Source organism: Aureobasidium pullulans (assembly GCF_000721785.1).
Source record: "Aureobasidium pullulans EXF-150 unplaced genomic scaffold scaffold_1, whole genome shotgun sequence".
In the NCBI taxonomy this organism is placed as follows: Eukaryota; Fungi; Ascomycota; class Dothideomycetes; order Dothideales; family Saccotheciaceae; genus Aureobasidium; species Aureobasidium pullulans.
This window is the reverse complement of record NW_021941021.1, coordinates 2,519,750-2,542,760: the sequence shown is the minus strand read 5'-3', so window position 1 is coordinate 2,542,760 and position 23,011 is coordinate 2,519,750. Positions and strand designations below refer to the sequence as shown.

At 51.2% G+C, this 23,011-nt stretch overlaps 12 protein-coding genes across 12 annotated transcripts; 5 read left to right on the top strand and 7 right to left on the bottom strand.

Moving 5' to 3' along the window:
• Positions 1 to 35: 35 nt before the first annotated feature.
• Positions 36 to 417, bottom strand: M438DRAFT_264010 (uncharacterized protein; the record flags this gene model as incomplete). Its single annotated transcript, XM_029899921.1, has 2 exons — positions 36 to 311; positions 361 to 417. 2 exons carry the CDS (start codon positions 415 to 417, stop codon positions 36 to 38), a joined length of 333 nt encoding a protein of 110 aa, XP_029766262.1.
• Positions 418 to 1,803: 1,386 nt separating this feature from the next.
• On the top strand, positions 1,804 to 3,736 carry M438DRAFT_331023 (uncharacterized protein; the record flags this gene model as incomplete). Its single annotated transcript, XM_029903371.1, has 3 exons — positions 1,804 to 1,848; positions 1,903 to 3,567; positions 3,617 to 3,736. The coding sequence occupies 3 exons, from the start codon at positions 1,804 to 1,806 to the stop codon at positions 3,734 to 3,736; spliced, it is 1,830 nt and encodes a 609-aa protein (XP_029766261.1).
• A 387-nt stretch (positions 3,737 to 4,123) lies between these two features.
• M438DRAFT_310069 (SPX-domain-containing protein) lies at positions 4,124 to 6,959 on the bottom strand. The gene is made up of 3 exons (XM_029902402.1): positions 6,811 to 6,959; positions 4,616 to 6,746; positions 4,124 to 4,560 (listed from the first exon to the last, which is right to left on the bottom strand). The coding sequence occupies exons 1-3, from the start codon at positions 6,813 to 6,815 to the stop codon at positions 4,264 to 4,266; spliced, it is 2,433 nt and encodes an 810-aa protein (XP_029766260.1). The 5' UTR covers positions 6,816 to 6,959; the 3' UTR covers positions 4,124 to 4,263.
• Positions 6,960 to 7,159: 200 nt separating this feature from the next.
• On the bottom strand, positions 7,160 to 9,124 carry M438DRAFT_341772 (uncharacterized protein). The gene has a single exon (XM_029904582.1). The coding sequence runs from the start codon at positions 8,907 to 8,909 to the stop codon at positions 7,386 to 7,388; it is 1,524 nt and encodes a 507-aa protein (XP_029766259.1). The 5' UTR covers positions 8,910 to 9,124; the 3' UTR covers positions 7,160 to 7,385.
• Positions 9,125 to 9,396: 272 nt separating this feature from the next.
• M438DRAFT_19347 (uncharacterized protein) lies at positions 9,397 to 10,137 on the top strand. Its single transcript, XM_029899280.1, has one exon. The coding sequence runs from the start codon at positions 9,680 to 9,682 to the stop codon at positions 10,082 to 10,084; it is 405 nt and encodes a 134-aa protein (XP_029766258.1). The 5' UTR covers positions 9,397 to 9,679; the 3' UTR covers positions 10,085 to 10,137.
• A 1,122-nt stretch (positions 10,138 to 11,259) lies between these two features.
• On the top strand, positions 11,260 to 12,010 carry M438DRAFT_19338 (uncharacterized protein). Its single transcript, XM_029899279.1, has 3 exons — positions 11,260 to 11,321; positions 11,374 to 11,598; positions 11,654 to 12,010. The coding sequence occupies exons 1-3, from the start codon at positions 11,305 to 11,307 to the stop codon at positions 11,976 to 11,978; spliced, it is 567 nt and encodes a 188-aa protein (XP_029766257.1). The 5' UTR covers positions 11,260 to 11,304; the 3' UTR covers positions 11,979 to 12,010.
• A 565-nt stretch (positions 12,011 to 12,575) lies between these two features.
• On the bottom strand, positions 12,576 to 13,383 carry M438DRAFT_262722 (elongation factor 1 gamma; the record flags this gene model as incomplete). The annotated part of the gene is made up of 3 exons (XM_029899840.1): positions 12,576 to 13,042; positions 13,104 to 13,293; positions 13,354 to 13,383. 3 exons carry the CDS (start codon positions 13,381 to 13,383, stop codon positions 12,576 to 12,578), a joined length of 687 nt encoding a protein of 228 aa, XP_029766256.1.
• A 514-nt stretch (positions 13,384 to 13,897) lies between these two features.
• On the top strand, positions 13,898 to 15,197 carry M438DRAFT_341770 (NAD(P)-binding protein). Its single transcript, XM_029904581.1, has one exon. The coding sequence runs from the start codon at positions 14,020 to 14,022 to the stop codon at positions 15,025 to 15,027; it is 1,008 nt and encodes a 335-aa protein (XP_029766255.1). The 5' UTR covers positions 13,898 to 14,019; the 3' UTR covers positions 15,028 to 15,197.
• Positions 15,125 to 17,404, bottom strand: M438DRAFT_19313 (uncharacterized protein). Its single transcript, XM_029899272.1, has 3 exons — positions 16,332 to 17,404; positions 16,024 to 16,283; positions 15,125 to 15,974 (listed from the first exon to the last, which is right to left on the bottom strand). The coding sequence occupies exons 1-3, from the start codon at positions 17,282 to 17,284 to the stop codon at positions 15,223 to 15,225; spliced, it is 1,965 nt and encodes a 654-aa protein (XP_029766254.1). The 5' UTR covers positions 17,285 to 17,404; the 3' UTR covers positions 15,125 to 15,222.
• Positions 17,405 to 17,592: 188 nt separating this feature from the next.
• M438DRAFT_341768 (IdgA domain protein) lies at positions 17,593 to 20,479 on the bottom strand. The gene is made up of 2 exons (XM_029904580.1): positions 19,236 to 20,479; positions 17,593 to 19,184 (listed from the first exon to the last, which is right to left on the bottom strand). Exons 1-2 carry the CDS (start codon positions 20,297 to 20,299, stop codon positions 17,843 to 17,845), a joined length of 2,406 nt encoding a protein of 801 aa, XP_029766253.1. The 5' UTR covers positions 20,300 to 20,479; the 3' UTR covers positions 17,593 to 17,842.
• A 151-nt stretch (positions 20,480 to 20,630) lies between these two features.
• M438DRAFT_331016 (oligosaccharyltransferase alpha subunit) lies at positions 20,631 to 22,218 on the top strand (the record flags this gene model as incomplete). Its single annotated transcript, XM_029903370.1, has 3 exons — positions 20,631 to 20,983; positions 21,033 to 21,893; positions 21,948 to 22,218. The coding sequence occupies 3 exons, from the start codon at positions 20,631 to 20,633 to the stop codon at positions 22,216 to 22,218; spliced, it is 1,485 nt and encodes a 494-aa protein (XP_029766252.1).
• Positions 22,219 to 22,412: 194 nt separating this feature from the next.
• Positions 22,413 to 23,008, bottom strand: M438DRAFT_288018 (zf-DNL-domain-containing protein; the record flags this gene model as incomplete). Its single annotated transcript, XM_029901646.1, has 2 exons — positions 22,606 to 23,008; positions 22,413 to 22,553 (listed from the first exon to the last, which is right to left on the bottom strand). The coding sequence occupies exons 1-2, from the start codon at positions 22,996 to 22,998 to the stop codon at positions 22,413 to 22,415; spliced, it is 534 nt and encodes a 177-aa protein (XP_029766251.1). The 5' UTR covers positions 22,999 to 23,008.
• Between the last annotated feature and the right edge of the window lie 3 nt (positions 23,009 to 23,011).

Below are 23,011 nucleotides of genomic sequence, written 5' to 3'. Positions count from 1 at the left end.
AAGGTAACAAATATTAGCAATCGCAATCGACATGTTCAAACAGCGGCAAGTCTTACAGAAGCAGGCGTATCACTATCGAAGACGATCCGCCATCGACTAGCAACCGATCTCTTTGGAGCAACATCCAGTTGCAGAACACATTTTTCAATGGGATCGAATTTGGACTTTAGTATCCGGACCAGATCTCCAAAGAACATGTTTCGACGAAGCTTGATTTCGAGGTTTTTGAGTTCGCGGGACGACTTTACTGTCAGGCGGATTGTGATTGTGGGTTCGTGTTTCTGAACATTGATCGCTTCACCAGCGACAGTCTGCAAGCTATTAGTCGTTTAATCATCATTGGTATGGCATTTTACTCACGGATGTAGGGGTCATCATGCCAGTCGAAGACGCAGCAACGCTTTCGTTGTCAAACATATCCTTGGTCAAGTCATACATGATCATGTGTATCTGTGTCAGAAAGTCAGGTAGAATGAATCGGGAAAAGGTGTCAGACGGCGGCGAGTTCTTATGCCATCTATCCTGACTCTCCAGGTAGTCCTATCAAGCGGGGTCGTCTCTATTAAGATCTGAGTCTGAGCATGATTCGAGACTGTCGTAGTCATACGATCGCATGTGTCTGAGAAGTAAGAATACGAGATCGCTGACAATCGATCTGACTATTGACAGAACGTGAGCTTCGCGCCTTTATCTAAGGGACAATCAGACACCAATCTGACACCAACCTCAGACACCATTCTGTCCCAAGTTTGATATTGCCGCTATTTCCAATCTCCAAGCCAGATATGGCTCCACAAGATCAAATCGACAGATCTGTTTAACTTGATCACACACCAGTCACCTCATCCACTCAAGCCAAAGACATGTCCCACACCTCTACACCCCCCTTCCTCGCCACAAATCTCAACTTCGATCCATCAACCAAATCAATCTACCCATAAGACAAACCCCCAAAATCAGCATTCATTTCACATCTCTCCCTCGCAGCAAACATCAAAAACACTTACCATATCAGGCGTATCAGAGTCAAAAATCTCCAACTCCCTCGAAAGATCCGCCCAACGCAAAACATGATCTTGGGAAGAATGATATCTACGTCGAAGGCGTTTTACCAAAACACCCAAAGGCATGTCGCGGCGGAATTTGATTTGGATGTCATCTGTGGGGGCTCGGTGGTTGATCACTGAGGAGTGGGTGACCGTTACTTGAAGTACCACTGTCGTCTTTGGTGGTTTGAGGTTCGCCCATTCTGGACAGATTGTCTGGAGATGTGTCAAGTGGGCTCGAGAGCTGGTGGGATCGTTGCGGGAATGTACTGAGGTGGGGGTGTCTACTCCTGATTCAGGGGGAGTTGTCTCGTTGATAATCTGGTCAGTCATGTCGACCATGATGTTGTGTGACAAGGTTGATGGAGTGCAGCAGAGGAAACACCAAAGCTGTCTTGTCACTCCTTCAAGCTCTGGAAACATTAAAGCATCTCGTTTCCGTCATGCGGGGTCGTCTGTGTATCAAGGTTGGATCTGAGCATGATCTCCAGATAAGATTATCATTCGACCGCATCTGTTTCCACAAAAACCCTATACCAAGACGCGTGTTGCGCTAATTGTAGCAATAACCATCAATGTTTACAAACATGGGAAACCAACACAATCTTCACCTTAAAGAGAGACAGCTCCATTTCTCCGAAGCTCGACTTTACATCAGTCTACAGTGATGAATGCAGAGACGATTTTTCCTGAGGACGAGCTGTGTTCAGCCGGCGTAGCTTTTCGTGACGCTGCTCGGAACGAAACCACTGACACTATGGAACGATTGGTGTATCCTGAGCACACGCCAGATCTGGTCGAAGTAAGCAATGGATCCAATTTTCTCTGTAACAAGCACCAGCTCACAGAGACGCAGGAACGGTCGGAAGATAACTGGATCGATATCGACGTGATTGGCCGTCAAAACCAGGAAGATAACTTCGTGGCTGTGATGGTTGAAGCACAGAAGCGTGCCTCAGCACGCAAGATCGAAGAAGCCGAACACAATGCTGCTGAGATGACCAAACAATTGGAGAACATGCTCAAAGGTGCCTGTGAGGAAAGAGATGATGCAAAGGAGTTGTGTGGAAAACTTAAGGATGCCGCTTTCGAAGAGCGTCGACTCCTCGCAGACCAACTCAGCATCGCCAGAGCGGAATACGAAACAGTCAGAAATGAAGCACAAGATCTCGTACATCGTCTTCAAGCCGAGATGGACGCACAGCGTCTGCGACATACAGAGGCAATTGCAAATGCCAAATTGGAGTATCATGAATCTCTGGCATCTGCAAACCGCTATTATGAAGAACTCCAGATCATCCGAGGGCAAGAACAAGAAGCCCACCAACAACAACTCGACACCGCTAGCTCAGACTGGGAGGCGCGCACAAAGGAGACACAACAACATTGCGAGAACATCAAAGCCGAGATGGACACAGAACGTCTGCGCCACACTGAAACAATCGCCGATGCCAAATCTCTGGAATCCGCAGGACGCGAGTGTGAAGAACTTCGGGTTTCCTATGCGCAAGAGAGAGAAGAGCTGCGGGTATCCCACGATCTAGAGAAAGCAGCACATAAGTACCACGTCGAAACCATCAACTCCGAATGGAGAGCGCTCACCAGAGATGCACAACAATGTTGCGAGAACCTCAGGGCTGAGATGGATGAAGAACGTAAGAAGCATGTAAGGGTATGCGAAGACACCAGACTGGTCCACGAAACATACATGAGCTGCACAGTACGCCAACACGAACAGGAAAAGGCGGTGATACTCGAACAGCTGAAACATAGCTCGGAAATAGTCGAAACTCTGGAAGTCAAGATCCAGAACCATTGCCAGGCGATTGAAGAACTCAAGGAAGAGCTAATTACCCAGGTCAATGCCGCAACGCAGCGCAATGCTGATATCCAGTCACTTACGAGTGAACTTGCTTCTGTCCAAAGAGCACATGACGACATATTCTTGTTGTGGAAAGATCAGATCAGAAAGACTGAAGTTGAAGCCAAACGAGTGAGGCGACTGACCAGCGAACTCGATTTCGCTGCAAGCGATAAGATAATGCTTGAGAAAAAGGGTTCTTCAGTGGAAGACGAGTTTGAACGGGCACATGCATACCACTCGGACCCGGCAAACGTCAGATTACCCGATGACGAGATCGAGGAGGAACTAGCGGACAAGACCCAATCTCTCTGCGAAGATTGTGTTCGCCTCAAGTGGGAGAATACAGAGCATAGTATGATCATTGACGGCCTTGAAGTTGAGCTCATGGCAGCCCGGACCGAGACCTGGGAGACTCGACAAGAGCATATGGTAGAGATTGGTCGTCTGACCAACCCCTCTGAACACCCTCTCGTTGTCCGCGTCGTCGCTTACGCTAGTGACCTACGCCATGGATGGCGTGAAGTCGCTTTGATCAAGATGAATCCAGACACGTCATTCCAGAGTGTCCTGAAGAGTCTCCGCCAAAGCCATCCACGAAAGGTTTTGCAGGTTGAGGCTACTGGCAGGTTTGTCTTTGACTCAGACACGCCGACTCAAGTAAGTCATGACATTGTTTGGTGGTAGACCTGGATGCTGACATCTACAGCTGGGCCTCAAAGGTGGAGAAACCTTGCTTTTCTTCCAGGAGGGAGACGAGCCGAAAGTTATGCTAGATGCGACGATGGCCGTGATGAGTGATTGGAGGGGCAATAACGCCACCATTTGATGAGTCAAGGGTGTGCAAGATCGGTCGGATATATCGTGATATGAAGGTGTTGTGAACGGAGACGCGGAGTTGCCTGATGGTCGGGTTGTTTTTTCTTTGCTTTTTCCCGTTTGACTCGGATAGATAGGTATAGTAGTATCAATGGAGGAAGAAGACATCCTATGCTGAAGATTGCTACCTGTGAAAGAAGGTTCTGCTCGATGGATGATGGGATGTGAATGTGAAGTCTCGATCTCTTGAACGGGAAAGCCAGAGCGAATTCCAGTCAATGGGCTTGCGGAAGCCGCGAGGAACAGCCACGTTGCCCCAAGGAATGCTGTATGACTTGGCGAAGAGCAGCACAACTAGGGAAGGTACATTCACGACTCGAAACACGTCAGCGCAGATGATCAAACATAAAAAATTACATACCGCTATCTAGGCCTCGCGACACGGGTATACAGTCTATACAAAATTATCAACACAACAAATATGCAAATCATATACAGTTTCACCTTTTCCCACTTCCGCACTCAGCACATCGCGCATCAACCCCTGATATCTCCTTTCAAGCCACCTTCACCACCATGCGTAAATCTGTACACGAATGTGACTGTTACGGCGGCGAAGAGAAGAACACACAATGCGCTAGGGCCCCATTTGTCGTGGTAGGTGATGGCACGGCGGTTGCGGATTGATTGTACGCGGTAAAGGTAGAGACCCATACTGTAGCAAATGGCGAAGAGAGCGACGATGGTGAACGCCCAGGCAGAGGCCAGTGCGGTGGTATCACCGAAGTTGAGGAGTGTAGCAGCGATACTGCCGATGATGATGCTGAACTCGAGCTGGGACTGGTGTTAGTAGCGTCAAACAACCAAAGGTGTGGATATCAAAACTTACCCATGACAAGAAAGTACGCTCAGCTGCGAAGAAGACCTTGGGCTCGACACGTACGGGTACGTGAATCTTCTTGCCCTTGGGTGCCTTGTATCGCTTCTCACGAATCTGATCCGAGTTTCTGGCACTCGGGATTCCCATCGAGGCATCCCCATTGGAAGGCATGGCAGTAGGCTTGGGTACAGGTGCAGCAAGTCTGAAAGCGCTCGCAAGCTTGTCACCAACCTTGTCGGCATAGTGTGCCATCAACTTGCGACGGTAAGTCCAGCCACCGATGCGCTTTGCCTCTTCGAGGTCATCTTCCTCATCATCACTGTCATAGAGTGGGTAGTCATCTTCGTCAGCAAGAGGTCTGGCGGCCAAACGCTCTTCCTCGTCCAACGAGTTGGGGTCAGCACCTCCGTTAGTAGTGCCGTAATCCATGCGTTGAGCAATCTCGTGCTGCTCGAGCGCATCTCTGGCAGCTCGTAGGCGGCGGATGTTCTCGTTGTCATCGCCGTTGGGCAAGTCAGCAGCATCTTCCATCTCATCATCAGTGTCATCGTCCATCTGGCCGCTGGTGGAGATATCCGTGCTTTGTCCGGGACGCTCGATACCGAAGCGGTGAGAGACGGGCTTACGAATATCGACATCCATCTGAGGCATCCAGAAAGGCAGAAGGTCAATACGGGTAGGGTTCAGGGTTGCAGTGCCGTGGATGAACTTGGAGAACTTGGGAACAGCTTCTACCAGGTGGGAAGCGACAAGCTCACGAATCCACTCAGGGGGTTGTTGGCCGGCCTGTGTTTGCAGCTTGACTTCCAGAACAGCGTAGGGGAAACGCTCGGCATCTTCTGCGGGCAATTGACTGAACGGCCAGTCGATACCAATGTCCATGCGACGCCAGTTCTTGCCAGCACGATCGCGTCCATCAAGGTTGTCCTCACGAGTCATGGTCAACTCAGTGTCGAGCGAGACACGAACGCGGGCATCTCCAGGCAGCTGGAAGGCAGTACGGTTGTAGAAAGAGCGAGTGACGGGTTGCAGCTTGCGTGTGATGACGCGGTACTGAACCTCTCTAGCAAGCTGCTCGAGGTCGCTAATCTCCTTTTCGCTCTTCTTGCCGTCACGACGCATCTTCTCAAAGGCCTGCTCGACAGTGTAGTCGCCACGCATGAAGGCGTTCACGTTCTTCTCCTTAAGTGCGAAACGGGCCTTGACCGACTTCTCGCCTGTCCAGTCCTCTCTGTGCGTCTTGCGCTCCACAAAGATTGTGTCGACATTCATGTCACCGTACCATCTGAGACGAATGGCCTCGGCACCTTCAGTCTTCTTGAGACGGCCCTCATACAGCTCCCAGGTGTCGGTGTTGTCGTAGTAGATGGAGGAGATGGCTGAGTCCTTGATTTCGAATTCCTTGCTGGGGTTGAAGACGAGCACAGGCAAATGCTTGAGGATGATGAGCTTGAGCTCGGTGATGTTGTCCGGGTGGACCCAGTACTTTGTGGTTTGACGGACGAAGTTCTGCTGACTTCCACCGGCCGAGGAGTCGCCTTGAGTGGGGTTGCCACGAGTGCGGACTTGGTCGTAGAGTTGTGACAGACCGACAATTGACTGATCGTAGTTATCCTTGAAGAAGGGCTTTGCATTGAGACGAGCGGCGAAGAGAGGCTTCAGCTGTTGGTCGGGGTAGAGTTTGTCGTGCTTCTTGATAATCTTCTGGAAGCCAGTGTAGTTGAGCTGAGTGAACTTGGCCAAGTCGTGGACGTCGGCAATGATGTCGGACAGATCCTCTTCCAACATGGCAAAGTCTTCTTCGCTAGGGGCCTCATTGTTTCGCTGCTCTTCTGATTGACCTTGGGCAGCCTTTGCGCGTGTGATGACCTCGTTGACCTCGCGCTCGCTGATCTTGATACGGCGTTGAATCTCACCGCTCTTGACCTGCTGGAAGTTGGAGACCTTGTCCAGCTCAGCCTCGAGCTCGCTGTAGAAGCGGGTTTCGTGTTCGTCGTTCCATGCCTTCGAAGGCGGGTTCGGGTTCTCGGCTGTGGGCTTTGTTTGCGGTTCGGGCTGGAGGAGCCTCTTGAGCTCGTCGTATGAGATGTAGTAGTAGTACCAGTCTTTGATTAGAGAGCTTTGCAGCTGCTGGCCGAACCTGTTGACCTCAATTAGCTACAGTTTGCGGTGGGTGGGGCTGGTAGCCGTCGTGTGTTACGAACTTCATGATTGCGTCTTTGTCGCGCGCTTCCTTGCAGCAACTCGCGGGTGTCTGATGACTTCCTAGTTCTCGATAATACAGCACCCCTTGCTGAAGTAGTACGACAGTCGTTCGATTGAAAAAATCGCAGAGAAAATGTGCAATTCGTCCTGATGGAATAAATTGACCCTTTGGCCTGCTTGTACCGCTCCAGCCAATAAACGCTCGCACGTGTTTCGAGACGCCCGCCGACTCCACAAATTTTCTGTCTGTTCGAGCGTCACAATCAACCTGACAATCGTGAATCTCACACCATCTACGGAGTACTCGCATCTACTCGTATACACATCACATTTGCTATGCACAAGAAGTGTTTGTATCACAGTTTGTTACTCGCTGTAATTCTATGTTATCCACCTTATCCATAATCCGTCAAGCAGAAACCAGTCCTTGCCCGTCCCAGTCGTGCGAATTCGTTGCATGATGATCCATCCGATCATCCCATTTTCCTTCCCGAATCCCACACCATATGCCAATTCCCATTCGTTAATCACATTTGTGGAAGCTGCCATTCAATAGCTACTACTCCCAATCACTCTAGGAGGCGTAAGTCTGACCGAAGGTTGAAGGCTCAGTGCCGCTGATGAGGGCGCCGTCAGAGGCCATGAAGTAGCTGTAGCGCTCGACAAAGTCTTGGCTGTCCATCCAGGGCATGACATCTTCAAGGAAGGTTGCGACCTGGGAGTCAGAGGCGCCGGTGGGTGCGAACTCGGTGACCCAGACGGGCTTGCCGCCAGCCACGGTAGTGGCGTTCTGGACGTGCTCCTTGAAGTAGGCAGTGTTGGATGCGCTGTCATACCAGTGGATGCTGACGAAGTCGATCTGGCAGCCATCGCAGGCCTCGAGGAAGGCGCTGAGCCAGTTGAGTCCCATGCTACCACCACCGTTGGTAACGGCAGGGGCACCAAGCTTGGCCTGCCCGGCAAAGGGCATCATGTAGGTCTTGAAGGCCGAAGCCGCGTCTTCGGGAGACATGTTGGCTTGAGCGGTCATGTCGGGCTCGTTGAAAGACATCAGGTGAGTGGAGCCACTAGCAATGGCAGAAGTGGCGCGCTGGTTCCAGACTTCGGTGTGGCCGTTGGTGGTGCCCCAGAGAAGAGGAACGTAGTTGAAGCTGCTTGACAGGCCGGCGCTGTCAGAATCCCAGTTGTAACCCCAGGTGATGTGGTTGTTGTTCTCGAAGCAGGTGAGCAGAGAGGCGGTGTTGTATGCGAGACCACGCTTGCCATTGCCGGTGCTGCTTGACTGGGCAACAGCGGAGGACGAAGTTGAGGTGGCCTGGACTGAAGAGCTGCTGACAACGACGGCAGAGGTAGGTGCGACGTAGATGCTGGTGCTGGTAGTAGAGCTGGAGCTGGTCGAGACGGGAGCAACGGATGCCTGGCTGGTGGACTGAGCAGCGGCCGAGGTCTGAGCGGCCGAAGTTTGAGCGGCAGCGGTGGAAGCAGCATCAGTGGAGGAGCGAGTCCACTTGCGGTGACCCTTGTTCTGGAGCTCGAGGTCGACCGAGGCAAAGGCGCTGCTGGTAGGAACAGACACGACGGACACGGAGCTGCTGGCGGAAGTAGAGCTGCTTTCAAAGACCACGGCGCTGCTGAGAGCGACGGAGCTGCTGAAGAGGACGGCAGAACTGCTGTAGGGCTTGGTGCTGAAAGTGGTCTGGACAGCAGCGGCCTCGGCAGAAGAAGCATGGACAGTGACGGTGACGCGGTTGGTGTGGGTGACGCTCACTACAGAGTCAGTGCAGATGCTGGTAGAAACACCGGCGACCTCGGAGGAACCAGTGTGAGGACCAACAGCAGAAGGGTGAACGAAAGAGTGGGGGAGACCAGATGAAGCGACGAGACCGTTAGAGCTGACGGCAGTGCCAGTGCCCCAGATGCCAGTAGCGTTGGCCATGCCATAGGGAGCCCCAGTACCGGTAGCAACTCCAGAGGAGCCGAAGAAGTGCTTGTTGTGGCGGTGGTGCTTGCCGTGGTGACCACCGTGGTTGAAGCTGGGAATGGCGACGGCAGAGCCAGCAAGGGCCAGGATGGCGAACTTGGTGTTGACAGAAGACATCTTTTCAAGAGTGATGATGAGAAAGATAGAAAAACCTTCAAGATCTTTTGTTGTGAATTGGAAGAGCGTAAAAAAGTGCTGCTGCTAGAGCGCCTTGAACAAAAGCCTACCAGGGCTTAAGGGTTGCTGAAAGAAAGAGAGTGTAGTCTGTATAGACAAGGGAATGGAACGAGCGAATGCTCTTGAAAGAGTGTGATGGTAAGGTGGATGTGGTTGAGAGAGGAAGAAAAGTCGAGTCAAAGTGCGGCGGCTATTCTGATACTTATAAACGCGCACGCCGTGAAATCGTCTACTTTTCACAACATGCAGGTCCACGACAAACGCTCACTCGGCTCCGTGCTCTCTCGTCACTTCCTTCTTCACATGCAAAGCGGCAAAACTTCCTACAAAGCCTTCACAAGGGGTAGAATGACCACGCAATCAGGTACCCGTTTTCCACTCGGTGTACTGCAGAAGACACATCGAGCCGCGGACAGCTAATCGCTGGGGGCTACAGACTGGGGCGGCTGTCACATCGGGCCTAGAAGAACAAGGGGCACGCAAACGCTATTCGCTGATGGCTGATATGGGGCTTGCACGGATCACAAGTGTAGCGCATGTTGGAAGTGCTTGTGTGGCGCCCGTAGTTTGGATCGTATCCCGTTGCCCATGTGCGAGACGCTCAGAACGTTACAAGATGCCTTGCGAGATGATCAGTGAACTCTTTCGCCAGTGGACAAACTGGAGATTGAGGAGGAGGATGAAACGAAACGCACACCGTTCTCAGCCCGATGCCTCGGGTCTGCGGGAGATCGGCCAAGGATGGCACGCAAGACGGTCGGTTTCAGATTTGCGCCTTCTCGGCCTGGCCCGGTAACCTTCTCCAAAGAGCCGAAGTGATTGACAGGGGCAGAACAGTGTGTTCATGTTGCTCAACAATTGTCACTTGCATTCCAGCTGTTCAACGACAGCTCGACGCATGTATTGAAAATCAACCTTTAAGCCTGCTTCATGCTCTAGAATCTTACATGCGACGACACTTCTCATCTTGCCTGTTCTCCACGTGGCGAGTTGATTCAATTGTCCGGCGGCAAGGGAGCTTCTGGCGAGCCTTCTTCTCAGCAGGGAAGACTTGCCCGAGTGGCTCCACCACACCACGCAAAGTCCGGATCAAAGGCGTCGCCGAGGGGAAATGAAAGCCTCCGACAGCTCTCAAGATGCATTCGCAATCGCAGCACAGACGGACATCCACACCTCACCACATGGCCGATGTGGGTGGAGAGAAAGCAATAGTTCGCTTGATGCCTGCCGCAGGTGGAGCCTCAACGACAGGCAGAGAAGACGTGGAAGCATTTTTGCCTTTGATTAACAACGACTTCTAGTCCCCTTCAACTTACTCAGCTCGCCTTGTCCTCGGCGTTACGCATACAAGTACCTCTGTACCTTTCACGGGAAAGCCCACGACGAAAAGCAAATTGCCCAGACTCAAGGTAAGGGAAGTCATCTCTTGCTTTAGTCAAACGGATTCGCAGGAAATACCCTCATGTTGCCGCACGATGATGGGATTCGACTGAGACAATAACGTTTGAAGGCCGCACAAGCAGAACTAGAGTGATGTGCAAGGGGACGTCGTCGATAGCTTCGATATGCAGGAGTGACAGCCTTGCCGTGCCGTCTTACCTGGATCCGCGTAGCCCTACATGGCTCAACGACAGTAATCCGGACCCGGCACATTCATTGTCTAACCCATGTATCCTTGCATCAACCACGAAGATATCCTGCCGAGTCCCTGGTCTTCATCGCTCAGTCAGCTGGCTGGACAGCACATCAAGCATGGATCTCGAATATTGGAATATGCAAAGGCGGTTATATATCAGGAAGCATGACCAGCAAACGCGCCTCGAGCTGTGTATGGTCGCCTTATCTGGCTTCTGGCTTACCATTGACGCTCCCAAAGAGATTCATACTTGGCTGAAAATCGAGTTGCGGTCGTCCTGTCGGTCTGGAGTTGCGACACGGGCTACAAGCTCTTGTTGTGTAAATACTAATCCGTAACGAGCTGCCATACAACACGCGAGATTTCTTCGGACCTCATTTGCCGGTGCCATAATGAGCCGTGGTTTTTTAGATGTGTTCGTGAAGATCGCCTTGTTATCCACCCTCGTCCCCGTACAACGGTGCGACAGTGTCCGTCATAGAAAGTGGTGCACTGTGGTTTCGTCTTCTTCTTCTCTGCCTCGTTGTTTGGCAGAGGACTCATCAGTGTCGTCTATAATCAGTCAGGGTCATGACCACACCAACTCTATTGATCCTTCGCGTCCATCACACTTCAAGCCTCAATTAAGTAAGTTTAGACATCAATCCCTCGTTCCATACCATCCATCTGCGCGTCTCGACCACAAACTTGCGTAAAGGCATGTCATCTACATATAGGTAGCTAAGCATGTATGCCTTTCTTGCGTGTTCAACTAATAGTGCCGCGTAGCGAATCATGGGCTTTCTTCTGTACAAGCACGACCGCAACTGGGACAAAGCAACGACATGATCCCAATGATTCACGAGCTACTCGGCCTGCCAACGAAACATCATTCCAAGACGTCGAAATAACTACTACAAATCCACCAAACCACCATACAGCACTGTCAGAAAATCGGGTGCTAGAAGAAATCCAACGACTACAAGAAAAACTCAATCAGCTCAAGCATTCCATGTAGATTAATTGAACTTCTCCCAACAACTTTTTGCTATACTGACAAGGACACAAGCCCATCGAATACGCAATTAGAAACGTCAAAACCATCATCTCAAATCCTACAAGCACCTCCCACATCATCAACAACCACAAATCAAACCGCCACTATATCAGCCCCTGCACATCTCCCTCGCTGTTGGCTTCCTTGCTGCAACGGCCGCACTTTCTCTAACCAAAGCAATCTTGCCAGACATCAGCGAGAGAAGCGAGGCGGAGGTGCCAAGTTGAAATGTTCGTTTTGTGGTGTTGGGTTTAGTCGAAGTAGTGCGAGAGATAAACATGAAGCAGAGAGACGATGTCGGAATGGTAGCGCGAACAATGATATAGAAGACAGGTAGATGAGATTAAGATTACGGAGATTGCAACATAAATCATGCGCTCCTTCAATATGCCAAGATCCGATTATCGCCAAACGAGGAGCAAAAAGAAACTCTCGCTACGACGAGAAGCAAAAGAAACCACCCGCCAATAGGCGAGTGGAAAGAAACCGGCCAACCGATTCTCCTTATTACGCAGAGCGCCGCGGGTCTCGAACCCGCGACGCGTCGTTGTCGAGGGTGGTCCCCAGCCAGGTGCGCCACAGCGCCAGGGGCGAGGAAGCGAGTGACGCTCTCCTTGGCTGGAGACAAGAAGAGCAGAAGTTTTGGTGTATATGATGGTTGGGTGGAGCGCGGTGGAGAAGGGTCCAAGGTCAACAGTGCACATGGTGATCTTCCAAAATATTGGACCAACTGTCCTTGGGAAGTTGCGATCCCGCGGCATCAAACACCATTAGCGGTACTCTGAAACTGTTGTTCGTCATCTTAGACATAACTAGTCGACTCTAGCTTCGTCCAGTCTTATGGATCAGCAGAACGGCCATTGCACCTTTCATAACATGTCCTTGTGCGCAAGTTGGTGCTTATGACTTCTGTGCTGTGAGACCAGAGTGCTGCTCAGTCGTCGGCGGTGAAGTCACTTCTCATCGAGGGCTTCGGCGGTCCTAGAGCAGTCTCTGCCATGACGGTGTTGGGCATCACCGCTCGATACATGGCCAAAGATGTCACCATCTCGTACCAAGCCGTGAAGCACGGGAAGTGTGCTCTCCATTCCTTATCAAACACGTTCGCGAAGCCAAAGCTGACGAGGCCGGCGCAAAAGGGGTCAGCTAGTGTCAAACAGTCTGCTACAAGATATCTTCGGTCCTGTAGATGGTCTTCGAGGATTTGGATGACTTGGGCAGTCTGCTTCTTGGCCATCTCAACGCCTTCTGGCGAGTAAGGCGCTACGCCAAACAAGGGCATAATCCAAGCTGCCATCCGCTTTACGACGTCGGTATTGCAGAGTGACATCCAGCTGACGATGTGGATGAAGTCCATGTGAGTAGGTCCGAGCATTTTTGATTCAGGATCTTGACTAGCCACTGTACGGGTCTGGTCAGCTCTGGTATACAAAGTGGTATACCGAAGTTGGCCGACACGTACCATGAAGTGCAATAGCCATGCATTCGGTCAATACCGTGCCATCAGAGCCGACAAAAGTTGGCGTCTTGCCGAGCTTGTTCAGCTTGAGGTATTCTTCGGACAGTCCAACTTGTGGATTGGTCTCTACTACTTCAATATCGAAGTCTATGGCATGCGCTACTGCAAGAATACCAATCGACCTTGGGCCGCCCTACTGAATAGATGAGTAATGAACTACCTTAGACTGGATATGTAGCTAAGGACCACTTACCTTGTAGGTGTACAGCTTATTATGATTCATCGTGGGCGAAAATGTCAGCCCGCATCGGCCATCTCAAGCGGTGTCTGGGAAAACGGAAGAGCATAGAATTTGTTCATCATGAAAGTAGTTACTTGAAGAGGACGTCGTTGAAGCCTTGGGATTGATCCCTCGGTGATCTGCGGCGCCAAGCATGATCCGTCGGCATCCATCGGCATCCTCGCAATCCTACACAATTCTCCAACAAATACCACAATTGAATCAAGAACTCGAACAGACTTTCAGAAAACATGTTCAATAAACATTGGGTGGAGTCTAAACGCTGTGATTTGTTCTCTGAGACTGACTATGTCTATCCCTATTCATAAAACAAACGACATTATGAAATTGAGCGAGAGGCAGGTGCTATGCATATAATTTGTTACCTTCCGCATGGTGAATAACTTGATCATGAGGAAGTCATCCTTCGTCGGTGCTTCCTAGTCCAACACCGAATCAAGATTGATGGATCAGCCAGTCGCTATTGTATAAAGCAAGAGCTCCTACCTCGCTTTCCTCTTATCCCAAGCATCTCTCGCCTCTTCAACTTTTTGATCCCCTGTCATCTAAGATAATCTTATTACTTCTCTAGCAGTACCGAAAGCCGAGAATACACTCTGACCTATATCGAATTCAACGATGGTCAGCCTTGACATCGTACGCAAGTTCAACGGCAGCCTCAGCTCCAGGCTACCCCGTCCTGTGGCACTGTTCGTCGGAGGCACCAGCGGCATTGGGCGAAGCACACTACGCCAACTCGCTTTGAATACCAACGCACCCACGGCCTATATCGTCGGACGAAGCGAGAGCAATGCTCGACCGCTCCTCAAGGAGCTCGGCCAACTCAACCCTCTTGGCTCCTTCAAATTCATCGAAGCAGACGTGTCGCTCATTCGCAATGTGGACAAGATTTGCGAGGGCATCAAGACCAGAGAGAAGTCCCTCGATCTTCTGTTCATGACGCCTGGTGGACTTTCACTAGTTGGACGACGAGAGACGAGTGAGGGTCTTGACAAATTGTTTGCTTTGCGTTACTACGCTCGCATGCGTTTCGCACAAAAGCTTATGCCCTTGCTGGAAGCCGCAGAGCCAGCTCCTGGTCGTGTCGTCAGTGTGCTAGGTGGAGGTTTTGAAGGCAACATCAACCCGGACGACCTGGACCTCATCAAGGGCTACAACATTCTCAGCTGTGCCATGCACTCTGTCACCATGACCTCGCTGGCTATGGAGCATCTCGCCGCCTCACGCCGGGCCTCATTCGTGCACGTCTACCCGGGCTTGGTCGGCACCAACATTTACACCAACAGCTTCCCACCACCATTGGCTGCCGTCTACAACTATGGTATGTGGCCTCTGATGTACCCTTTCTCAGTCAACATTGACGAGAGCGGTGAGCGTCATCTGTTCCACGCCACATCTGAACGCTACCCTTCCAAGACGATTGGCAATGATCGCAGTCTTGCCGCCCGGAATGAGATTGATGTAGCCATGGGGTCCAACGGGACCTTTGGAAGTGGTGCATACTTGATGAACTGGAAGGGTGATATATCGGCGGCAGGAAAGAAGATGCAGAAGTTGAGGAAAGAAGGCATGGCCGAGAGGGTGTGGGAGCATACGACCAATCTTCTCGATCGCACTGTCCGGTAATCTGGAGACGATTGGCGGTCCAGATTGTGCATTACTAGTCGAACATCTTTGCTCCAGAGCGACAATGCACATTGAGCCGTATTCGGCACCTATGCTAGACCAAAAGCATTATGCCTCCTCATTAGTATTTGGTGAAACACCTCGCCTGGTTAACAATCTATTTCTGTTGCAATACTCGTAACCGTACCATACGATCTAGTCGAAAAACTGTATCATAGACTGTAAATTACCATCAAAGTCGAAGGTGCTCGTATTCAGATCCGTCCCGAACCAGTCATTTAGTTGAGCAATATCCAGACTCGCTGATGGTAGCGTATTGTTCAAATCGTATTGTGAGACGTTTGCGTTCGTATCCAGTGACTGCCATATTAGGTCGTCGCCGTTAGGCACAGAAAGTATTGCTGTTTCCCCGATCTCGGTGGAATGGGCTTGTTCGGGATCTTGCTGCTGCTCAGCTAAGGTTGTATCATGTGGATTCGTATCGAGTGGGGCTTCTTCCAGTGTCCAGACGTTGAGCCATGCTAGCTCTGATGGCATTGCATTGTTGTCGCAATGTCGTACCATTTCCTTCAACTCCCGAAGTTTGTTTGCAAGCCTCTGCATAGGCCACAGTGTTCTCCAACCACTGAACTTCTGCATCAAACGTGCGAGATAGTGGTTCATTTGTATGCTCTGCGTCTTTGGTACCATATCTGCAGGATCTGTAAGGCGTGTTGCTGCGAAGTGGAGTTTTATCAATACGATGGTGGCGTGTATAAGTCGTATGGAGTATGAAGTGGGTAGCGTGCGTATGGAAGATATGTCGAGGGATAGGAAAGTATCGAGTAAGTGATGGGCGGTTGTGGTGCAGTCGATGAATTGTGCTTGGTTGATAGGTGGTGACCCTGCACACATTGCCATCTCGTGCAGGTAGAGCGTTGCGAATGGATGGGCTAGCTGAAGTGGTTCTGTCCGATATCAGTACGCGTTCAGTCTGAGTCAGAGCAAGAGTCGTACCATTCCAAATGTCGATCGAGGACGCCCAGTCCGCAAGTTGACGCCTAAAAGCTCTGTACGTGACTTTCATAGCTGTAGGACCGAGAATGGAAGAACGTAGCTGCCCTTCAACATCTTCGAGGATATGCTGGAGGCGAACATGAGAGCATAGTATCTTGTCGGAACCCGGACTAGCAGGATGTATCTCCAGTACTTCCAGACACTCTTCCATTTGGCGGGTCCAGCGTATGATACCGGGCGTTTGCATCGCCATGGAAGTGCTGTTGAGTCAGCATCGACTTGAGTAGCGCAAAGAATTTCCAACGTACTGTGAGCAGACGTAATAGCAGGCCAACCAGGCTCTCCTTACTTCTAAGCTGGCAATTTGGTAATCACTAGCTGGACCACGCACACTGGATGACTGCATCGGCATAAAACCACTCCAAGAGTACTCTTTCAGTATATCACCCAATCCAATGCCGATAGCCATGTTCGCAGCTGCATTGCTAATCCAAAAGACATCCATTTGCTCTCCAATTTCCTCTGCCTCGACATCTCTATACCATATTGCCGAGATGATAAGGGCTTGTAGTGTCGACATGCTATACACGGCAGTCTCACGCAGAACTGTCGAGTATACCTGCATAAAGAGTTTTCGAAGCTGCCTGGACACTTCGATATTCCAGAAGCCATCGCCTGCGGCATCCAGGATTGCGAGGAAAAGGATGGGGTTGTTCTTGCGGGTGTCTGCTATGACGTTGTCGACTGGCAAAACCATGAAGGGGAAGGTTGGCAGCACGTTTGTTGTGAAGCGGTCGAATACCATGTTCGCAGTTTCGTCATCAATGGCTCGACCGATGGTCGCCTCAATCTGAACAACTGAGTGTTCGTGAGAAGTTGAGGAAAGATAATCCGGGGTTTCTTCCGCGTCCAAAGTGGCAGTTGCTGTAGGGTGACTCGCTCTTTCCGCAGTAGATTCATATATCAAAGCAGAAGCATCTGCACCTTTTCGTTGAAGATGATCCGTCAGAGCAGCCAGTCTCGTCTCAATCTCAGATATCGAGCGGCTGCCATCTCGCTTCTGCCTCTTATTCGACTCCTCAATGGGAAGACATGTGCGACCTTGTCTCCTACATCGCAGACATGGCTGTTCGTGATCAGGTTGTACACATCGCACTTTTGAACTTCGGCATCCTTGACATGCTTTACTCGGTTTCGCTTGATGATTTTCGGCAGGACGTTTTGTAGAGATCGGATCGGTGCCAGTGGACCTCGGAAGCATTGTCTATGCGTGATGGAGCAGCGCTAGCATTTCAATATGGAGCCCGCATTTGGTCGCCATTGGAAATGTTACTCCAATGTCATGAGGAGAGAAATTGGCGCAGCAGAGACTACCAGTGCATTGGCTAGAGTAAGTTGAATCCTTCGAGACGTCGAAGTGGGCCTGCGAGAGTCCGAGACGCGTCGTGCTATCTCTAATCTCCGTGTTACTTCCGGTCAGGGTTGTGCTTTAAGCTACTTGTGCAGAGGTCGGCGACGAGATTTTGGTTTCACGATAAGCTTAACAAGTTCCGATTCTGGTCCAAGCACATCCATATACTAATTTCCATATTCTCTGATTGGTAAACGTCACGATCCAAGGTCTGTTCATGGATCAAAGGTGAAAAAGATGATCTGAATCTCGGTCACACAGACAAAATTGGCCTCAAAGCAAGTAACAGATGCTGACGACTGTCAATGTGTGGACCAATTACTTCTGATCTCAAGCTATACTATCTTACATGTCTCTACCTGTCTGCCTCTACGGTCCAACAATGTTTCCTAGCATGATGCGACCCACTTACAATAACGATCTGAGACTCGCGAGCTCGGGACTCACAGCCTCCTTACTCTTCAATGTCAAGACAGCAGCCTTTTGCGCGATATCGATAAGCTCTTCAATCTTTGCATCCTTGCCCCGCTTAGCAAGACCGGCAATGATAGTGCCCAAGAAAGTGTCACCGACACCATTGACACTAATAATGTCCTTCTCCTCGACCATCTCAGCAGCAGGGAAGAGACGCATGTAGACACCACCGACGCCAGCAGATTCTTCGGGCAGGTTGAAGCAACGACTGAGGATGTACGGCGAAGATGCAGGATCTGACAGGCGCGGATCATCGGCAGGTAGAATTTGAGTGAGGAGCACACCATCCGCTCCGAGCTTAACGCAGATAGTCGGAATGAATGGCAGGAGCTGGATGGTCTGTTGAGGAATCCCGGCGTCCACGAGAGCAGAGTTCGTTGCCATAGTCATCGCTACACGAGCCCCTGTTGATGGGATCCCTAGAGCATCAATCACAGCCCACCAATCATTGCGGTCGAAGAAGCCAAGAGAGCGTGCTGCTGTATACATGGCTGATAACTCCATGGAGTTAGGAGTGCTCAGATGGATTGAAGGGTTGGGGAATACTTGCAGAGGTGTTCTGGGCGGGAGTTGAAAGATTTTGAGGGCCTTTGCTGTGCTCACAGGTTCAAAGGCGACGTGTGCGGAAATTGACTTTGCGGCCTCGAGCCAACGGGCCAAAGATGGTGGTTGCCAATTTGCATCCAAGACTAGATGAGTAGGCTTACTCTGTTGTAGTTGCGGCAGCCAAAAGTCGTTGAGTGTATCGCTTGCTGTGGATGTTGAAGTCGAAGGTTGTCCAGGCTTAGCTGCAGGCTCGTCCAGGATGTTCATGTCTGCCATAGCAATGACCAGATCTTTGCTAGCGTTGTTGACCGCGACATATTGGGCAGTACTGCTACCACTCTTGGTCTTGATACCACTGCTGTCTAGTCCTTCTGTCGCAAGCGCATCTAGAGCAGCTTTGCCTGAGAGATCGTCTCCGACAGAACTGCAAAGACGCACCGGATCACCTACAAGATTCGCTGCTCTGGCAACGTTATGAGCTACACCACCTAGTGACTGACCGATCTTGGCTGGGTTGGAGGTGTGCAAGACAGGTTCTTTGCTTGCGGTGGAAGAGATTGGAGCATAATCACAGGAGAAGTCAACAGCGAGTGCTCCGGCCACAAATACGGTTGGAGAGATTGCAGTATTGCTCTTAACCGAGCTAGAAACAGCCTTGGAGACACCGGAAGTCGTGTAGTTTGAGGAGCCAGGTCCGACTATCTGCGATTGTGGTGCTGGCTGAAACATTCTACCAAAGTCAGCCGAAGTGACTTGCAAGCCCAATCATACACTCACTCACGAAGCTTGATCTTGCTCGGTCTCAAGCTGTAGCTTCACAAGCTCAGCTGCGACCGACGTGCCTCTTCTGACGTTGTTCTCAATCAGAGCCTTGTTTGACTTGACACTGTTCTTTCCCGTCAAATCCTTGATCTTTGCAAGGATGAAAGGGGTGTTAGCAGCTCCAGTGGCACCAGCTTGTGCTGCTTCCTGAAGAGCTTCATCGATGACCTTGTCCATCTCGGCCTTTGCGATACTAAAAGCTTCAGGAATGGGGTTTGCAAAGAGCAATCCAGACTGCAAACCCAGTGACTTGTGCGCGTGAATGACTGCAGCGGCAACCTTCTCATCGTTCAAGATCATAGGGCTTTGAATGCCACTTTCTCTCGTCCAGAATGCAGGGAAATCGACCTTGCCTTCCCGGCCGTCAGCAAATGTGGCAACTGGTACGCCCTGAGTTTCGAGATATTCCAAAGTCCTTCCGATATCGAGGAAACTCTTGCAACCACTGCTGACGACAGCGACTGGAGTACGACCAAGCTCAGTCAAATCGGCTGAGATGTCCATGGTACTCTCAGCGCCTCTATGAACACCACCCAAGCCTCCTGTCGCGAAGACCTGGATGCCAGCCAAATGAGCCAAGATCATGGTACCCGCAACAGTTGTGCCGCCATTATAGCGTCTTCCAGGTGAACCCAGACCACAAGCAAAGCCGAGATCGCGTCGCGAAATCTTGAGAGTATCGGATTTGCCAGCAGCACCAGCAAGGCGGATGACTTCTTCAGCGTCCAGACCAACACGAGCTACGCCATCGAGAATACCAATGGTTGCAGGAACGCCACCACCAGCTCTGACAATGCTTTCTAGATGAGAAGCCAAGGCGATGTTGTCCGGATACGGGAAACCATGAGTGTAGATAGTGCTCTCAAGTGCGACAACGGGTCGATTTTCATGAATAGCTTGTTGGACCTCTTCAGAGACCTTCAGATAAGGACTCTTAGATGAGAGACGGCGAGTACCACGCAAAGTAGACGAGGATTGACGCCATGTCTGGCTAGATAGAGCACTTTGACGCAACCTGAACATTTACAACAAGCAGCAAGTGGAAAATCCTTCTGTTGGTCGGAGATTGCTGTAAAGAACGAAAGTCTTTCTGAACGAAGACGGTAGCAGAAACGATATTCTGACTACGGCGATAGAGAGAGTCCTTGAAGTTCGAGCTTGACGACGGAATAGTTATGTTGTGACGGAAGTACTTGGTGGATTGGTGGATGGAAGGCGTCGCGATTGGATGACGCGGCAGATCGGGGGAAGGTGGGCCGAGAGCGAGAGGCCACGCTTCCACCAAAGCTGGAGAGCTATCGGCTAGATGCTGCTGCTGCTGCTCCTCAGAATCTCACCAAACCAGTCAATCAACATGAGGAGTCTGAGTTTGCTCGCAGGCTGCGCCGCAGCTCTGCTTTCGTTCGCAAAGGCCGAGGCCAACCTCAGCAACCCCGACGTGTCCAAGCAGATGCTCAGCGGCACCTTCGAGCCGCCGCAGGTCTTCCAACATACCAACCTCGTTCGCACCGTCAACCTGGAGAAGGAATATCCGCGCGAGACAATCAATCTTGTTGTTGAGAACATCGACTCGAAGCCTCAGCAGGACTACTACCTGCCCTTCCCTCAGGACCTCATCGCCAGAGTCGGAGGTCTGGATGTCAAGGATAAGAACAAGCCCGACGCCATCTTCCCTAGCCCTGAGATTGTTGGCATTGACACATACAGGTGAGCCATTGCTACGTTTCTGTTCGTTCTTCATGCGCTAACAAGTCAGCCCAATCGAGTACTACCACATCAAGTTCCCCTCTGCCCTGGCTCCCAAGGAGAAGCTCACTCTGTCCATTACCTACTCGATTCTGTCCGCCCTGAGCCCTCTGCCCGCCACCATCAACCAGGCCGATAAGCAATATGTCCAGATTACCCTCAATGCATACACCAACTCGGCCTACAAGACCATCAAGCAAAAGACCAAGCTGAAGATGCCCACCAACGACGTCCCTGAGTACACTGTTGTTGGAACCAACGCCGAGGGCCAGCAAGATCCCGTCAAACAGGGCGTTACCTTCACATACGGTCCCTACGGCGAGGTTCCCGCTGGTGCCAACCAGCCCGTCTCGCTCAGATACGAGTTCACCAAGCCTCTCCTTCATGCCACTCTGGTCGAGCGCGACATTGAGGTCAGCCACTGGGGCGGTAACATTGCTACCGAGGAGCGTTACTGGCTCGAGAACAGAGGTGCCACCCTCAAGAATCAGTTTTCGCGTGTCCAATGGCAACAGACTCAGTACTTCAACCCTCCCACCTCGGCCCTCAAGGAGCTGGAGTACCCCCTCATCATTGGAAGTGCCAACCCTTACTTCATTGACGATATTGGTAACGTCAGCACTTCCCGCTTCCGTCCCAGAAACACCCCCAAGGAGGCTCTTCTGCAACTCAAGCCCCGTTACCCCGTCTTCGGTGGCTGGAAATACAGCTTCAAGGTCGGATGGGACAACGACCTCAAGAGCTTCCTGCGCAAGCTCAAGACTGGCGATGGTTACGTTCTCAAGGTTCCCTTCCTCGAGGGCCCCAAGCAGCCCGAGGGTCTTGAGATTGAGAAGCTGACCGTCAGAATTGTCCTCCCTGAGGGCGCAACGTGAGTCTTGCATTTCCCTTCAAATATTTCCTGCCCAAGCTAACATCAATACAGTAACATCAAGTTCGAGACCAAGGTCCCTATCATCTCGTCAGAGGTCAGCACACATCGCACTTTCATGGACACGATTGGCCGCTCGACTCTCAAGCTGACAGCACTGAACGTCGTCGACGACTTCCGCGGCAAGGATCTTGTCGTCACCTATGACTACCCCTTCCTCGCAGGCTTCAGGAAGCCAATTGTCATCTTCACATCCCTTATGGGCACATTCGGTGTCGCATATCTCATCAGCAGACTCGATGTCAGCATCGGCAGAAAAGCGTAGATTGTTCTTGTACAATTCAAAGTCGTTTCCCATTTATATCTATACATGTACGTGTATGTCATGCAGATTCTCAAGCAATCATCTATTTTACATGGCGGAGAGGGTAGGGGAGTTGAGAGGTATTATGGCGGCCTCGCAGAGGTTTCGTTGGTGATGCAGGCCAGCTGCGTTGGCGGAGTGGTTGTAAGACTTGATCAAGGCTTCTTTGTATGTTCGGTCTGAGTACCGTCGTCCCAGAACTCCATGTCACTCTCAGAGTCCAGGGCACCCTTCTTGAGGAGCTGGCCTTTTTGCGCAAGAATGTCTTCCAAGGTGATGGCCTTGTCGGAGAAGATCTAGATGCGTCAATAGCTGTCGCATGCGAGATTCGAGACTTGAATCACAAACCTTCAGGTGGTCGGCGATAAGGTGTCTGTTCTTGCAGCCCGGACATGTGATCAAGATGGTTCCATGGTGGTAGCCTTGCTTGGACATGCGGTGTGAAGAACGGGTAGAGCATGCCTTGCAAGTGAAGGTCATTTCATATGAAGGCACCTCCTCTCGCGGTTCGACCTTTGGAAGTTGGTCGGGACGGTCGGTCAAAGGCCTTGCTGTTGATTCACATCGTCGCTGTTGTAGTTGGAAGGCGGGAATGAGATGTGTAGAAGTGCGGAGGAGAGGCGGGAATGCCGACGAGGGTCGCGACGAGAGGTGACGGAGTTGTTGACGGCATGCCTGGGCGACTGGAGATTGGCGCAAGAAGGAGCGCTGCAGAGCACGGGCTGAAGATTGAAGACTCATGGCGTGCGAACTG

What these genes read in the sequence shown, in the direction of transcription:
- M438DRAFT_19338 (XM_029899279.1), top strand. An exon ending in AATCAGCTCAAGCATTCCAT is followed by an intron (nt 11,599 to 11,653) that starts GTAGATTAATTG and finishes CAAGGACACAAG; the next exon opens with CCCATCGAATACGCAATTAG.
- M438DRAFT_341768 (XM_029904580.1), bottom strand. Translation starts at nt 20,299, where the DNA reads ATGTTCAGGTTGCGTCAAAGTGCTCTATCTAGCCAGACATGGCGTCAA. An exon ending in ACCGAGCAAGATCAAGCTTC is followed by an intron (nt 19,185 to 19,235) that starts GTGAGTGAGTGT and finishes TGACTTTGGTAG; the next exon opens with AATGTTTCAGCCAGCACCAC.
- M438DRAFT_310069 (XM_029902402.1), bottom strand. An exon ending in AGCGTACTTTCTTGTCATGG is followed by an intron (nt 4,561 to 4,615) that starts GTAAGTTTTGAT and finishes CACCAGTCCCAG; the next exon opens with CTCGAGTTCAGCATCATCAT.
- M438DRAFT_341770 (XM_029904581.1), top strand. Translation starts at nt 14,020, where the DNA reads ATGGTCAGCCTTGACATCGTACGCAAGTTCAACGGCAGCCTCAGCTCC.
- M438DRAFT_19313 (XM_029899272.1), bottom strand. Translation starts at nt 17,284, where the DNA reads ATGCTTCCGAGGTCCACTGGCACCGATCCGATCTCTACAAAACGTCCT. An exon ending in TGCTATTACGTCTGCTCACA is followed by an intron (nt 16,284 to 16,331) that starts GTACGTTGGAAA and finishes CTGACTCAACAG; the next exon opens with CACTTCCATGGCGATGCAAA. An exon ending in CTCGATCGACATTTGGAATG is followed by an intron (nt 15,975 to 16,023) that starts GTACGACTCTTG and finishes GATATCGGACAG; the next exon opens with AACCACTTCAGCTAGCCCAT.
- M438DRAFT_19347 (XM_029899280.1), top strand. Translation starts at nt 9,680, where the DNA reads ATGCCTCGGGTCTGCGGGAGATCGGCCAAGGATGGCACGCAAGACGGT.
- M438DRAFT_341772 (XM_029904582.1), bottom strand. Translation starts at nt 8,909, where the DNA reads ATGTCTTCTGTCAACACCAAGTTCGCCATCCTGGCCCTTGCTGGCTCT.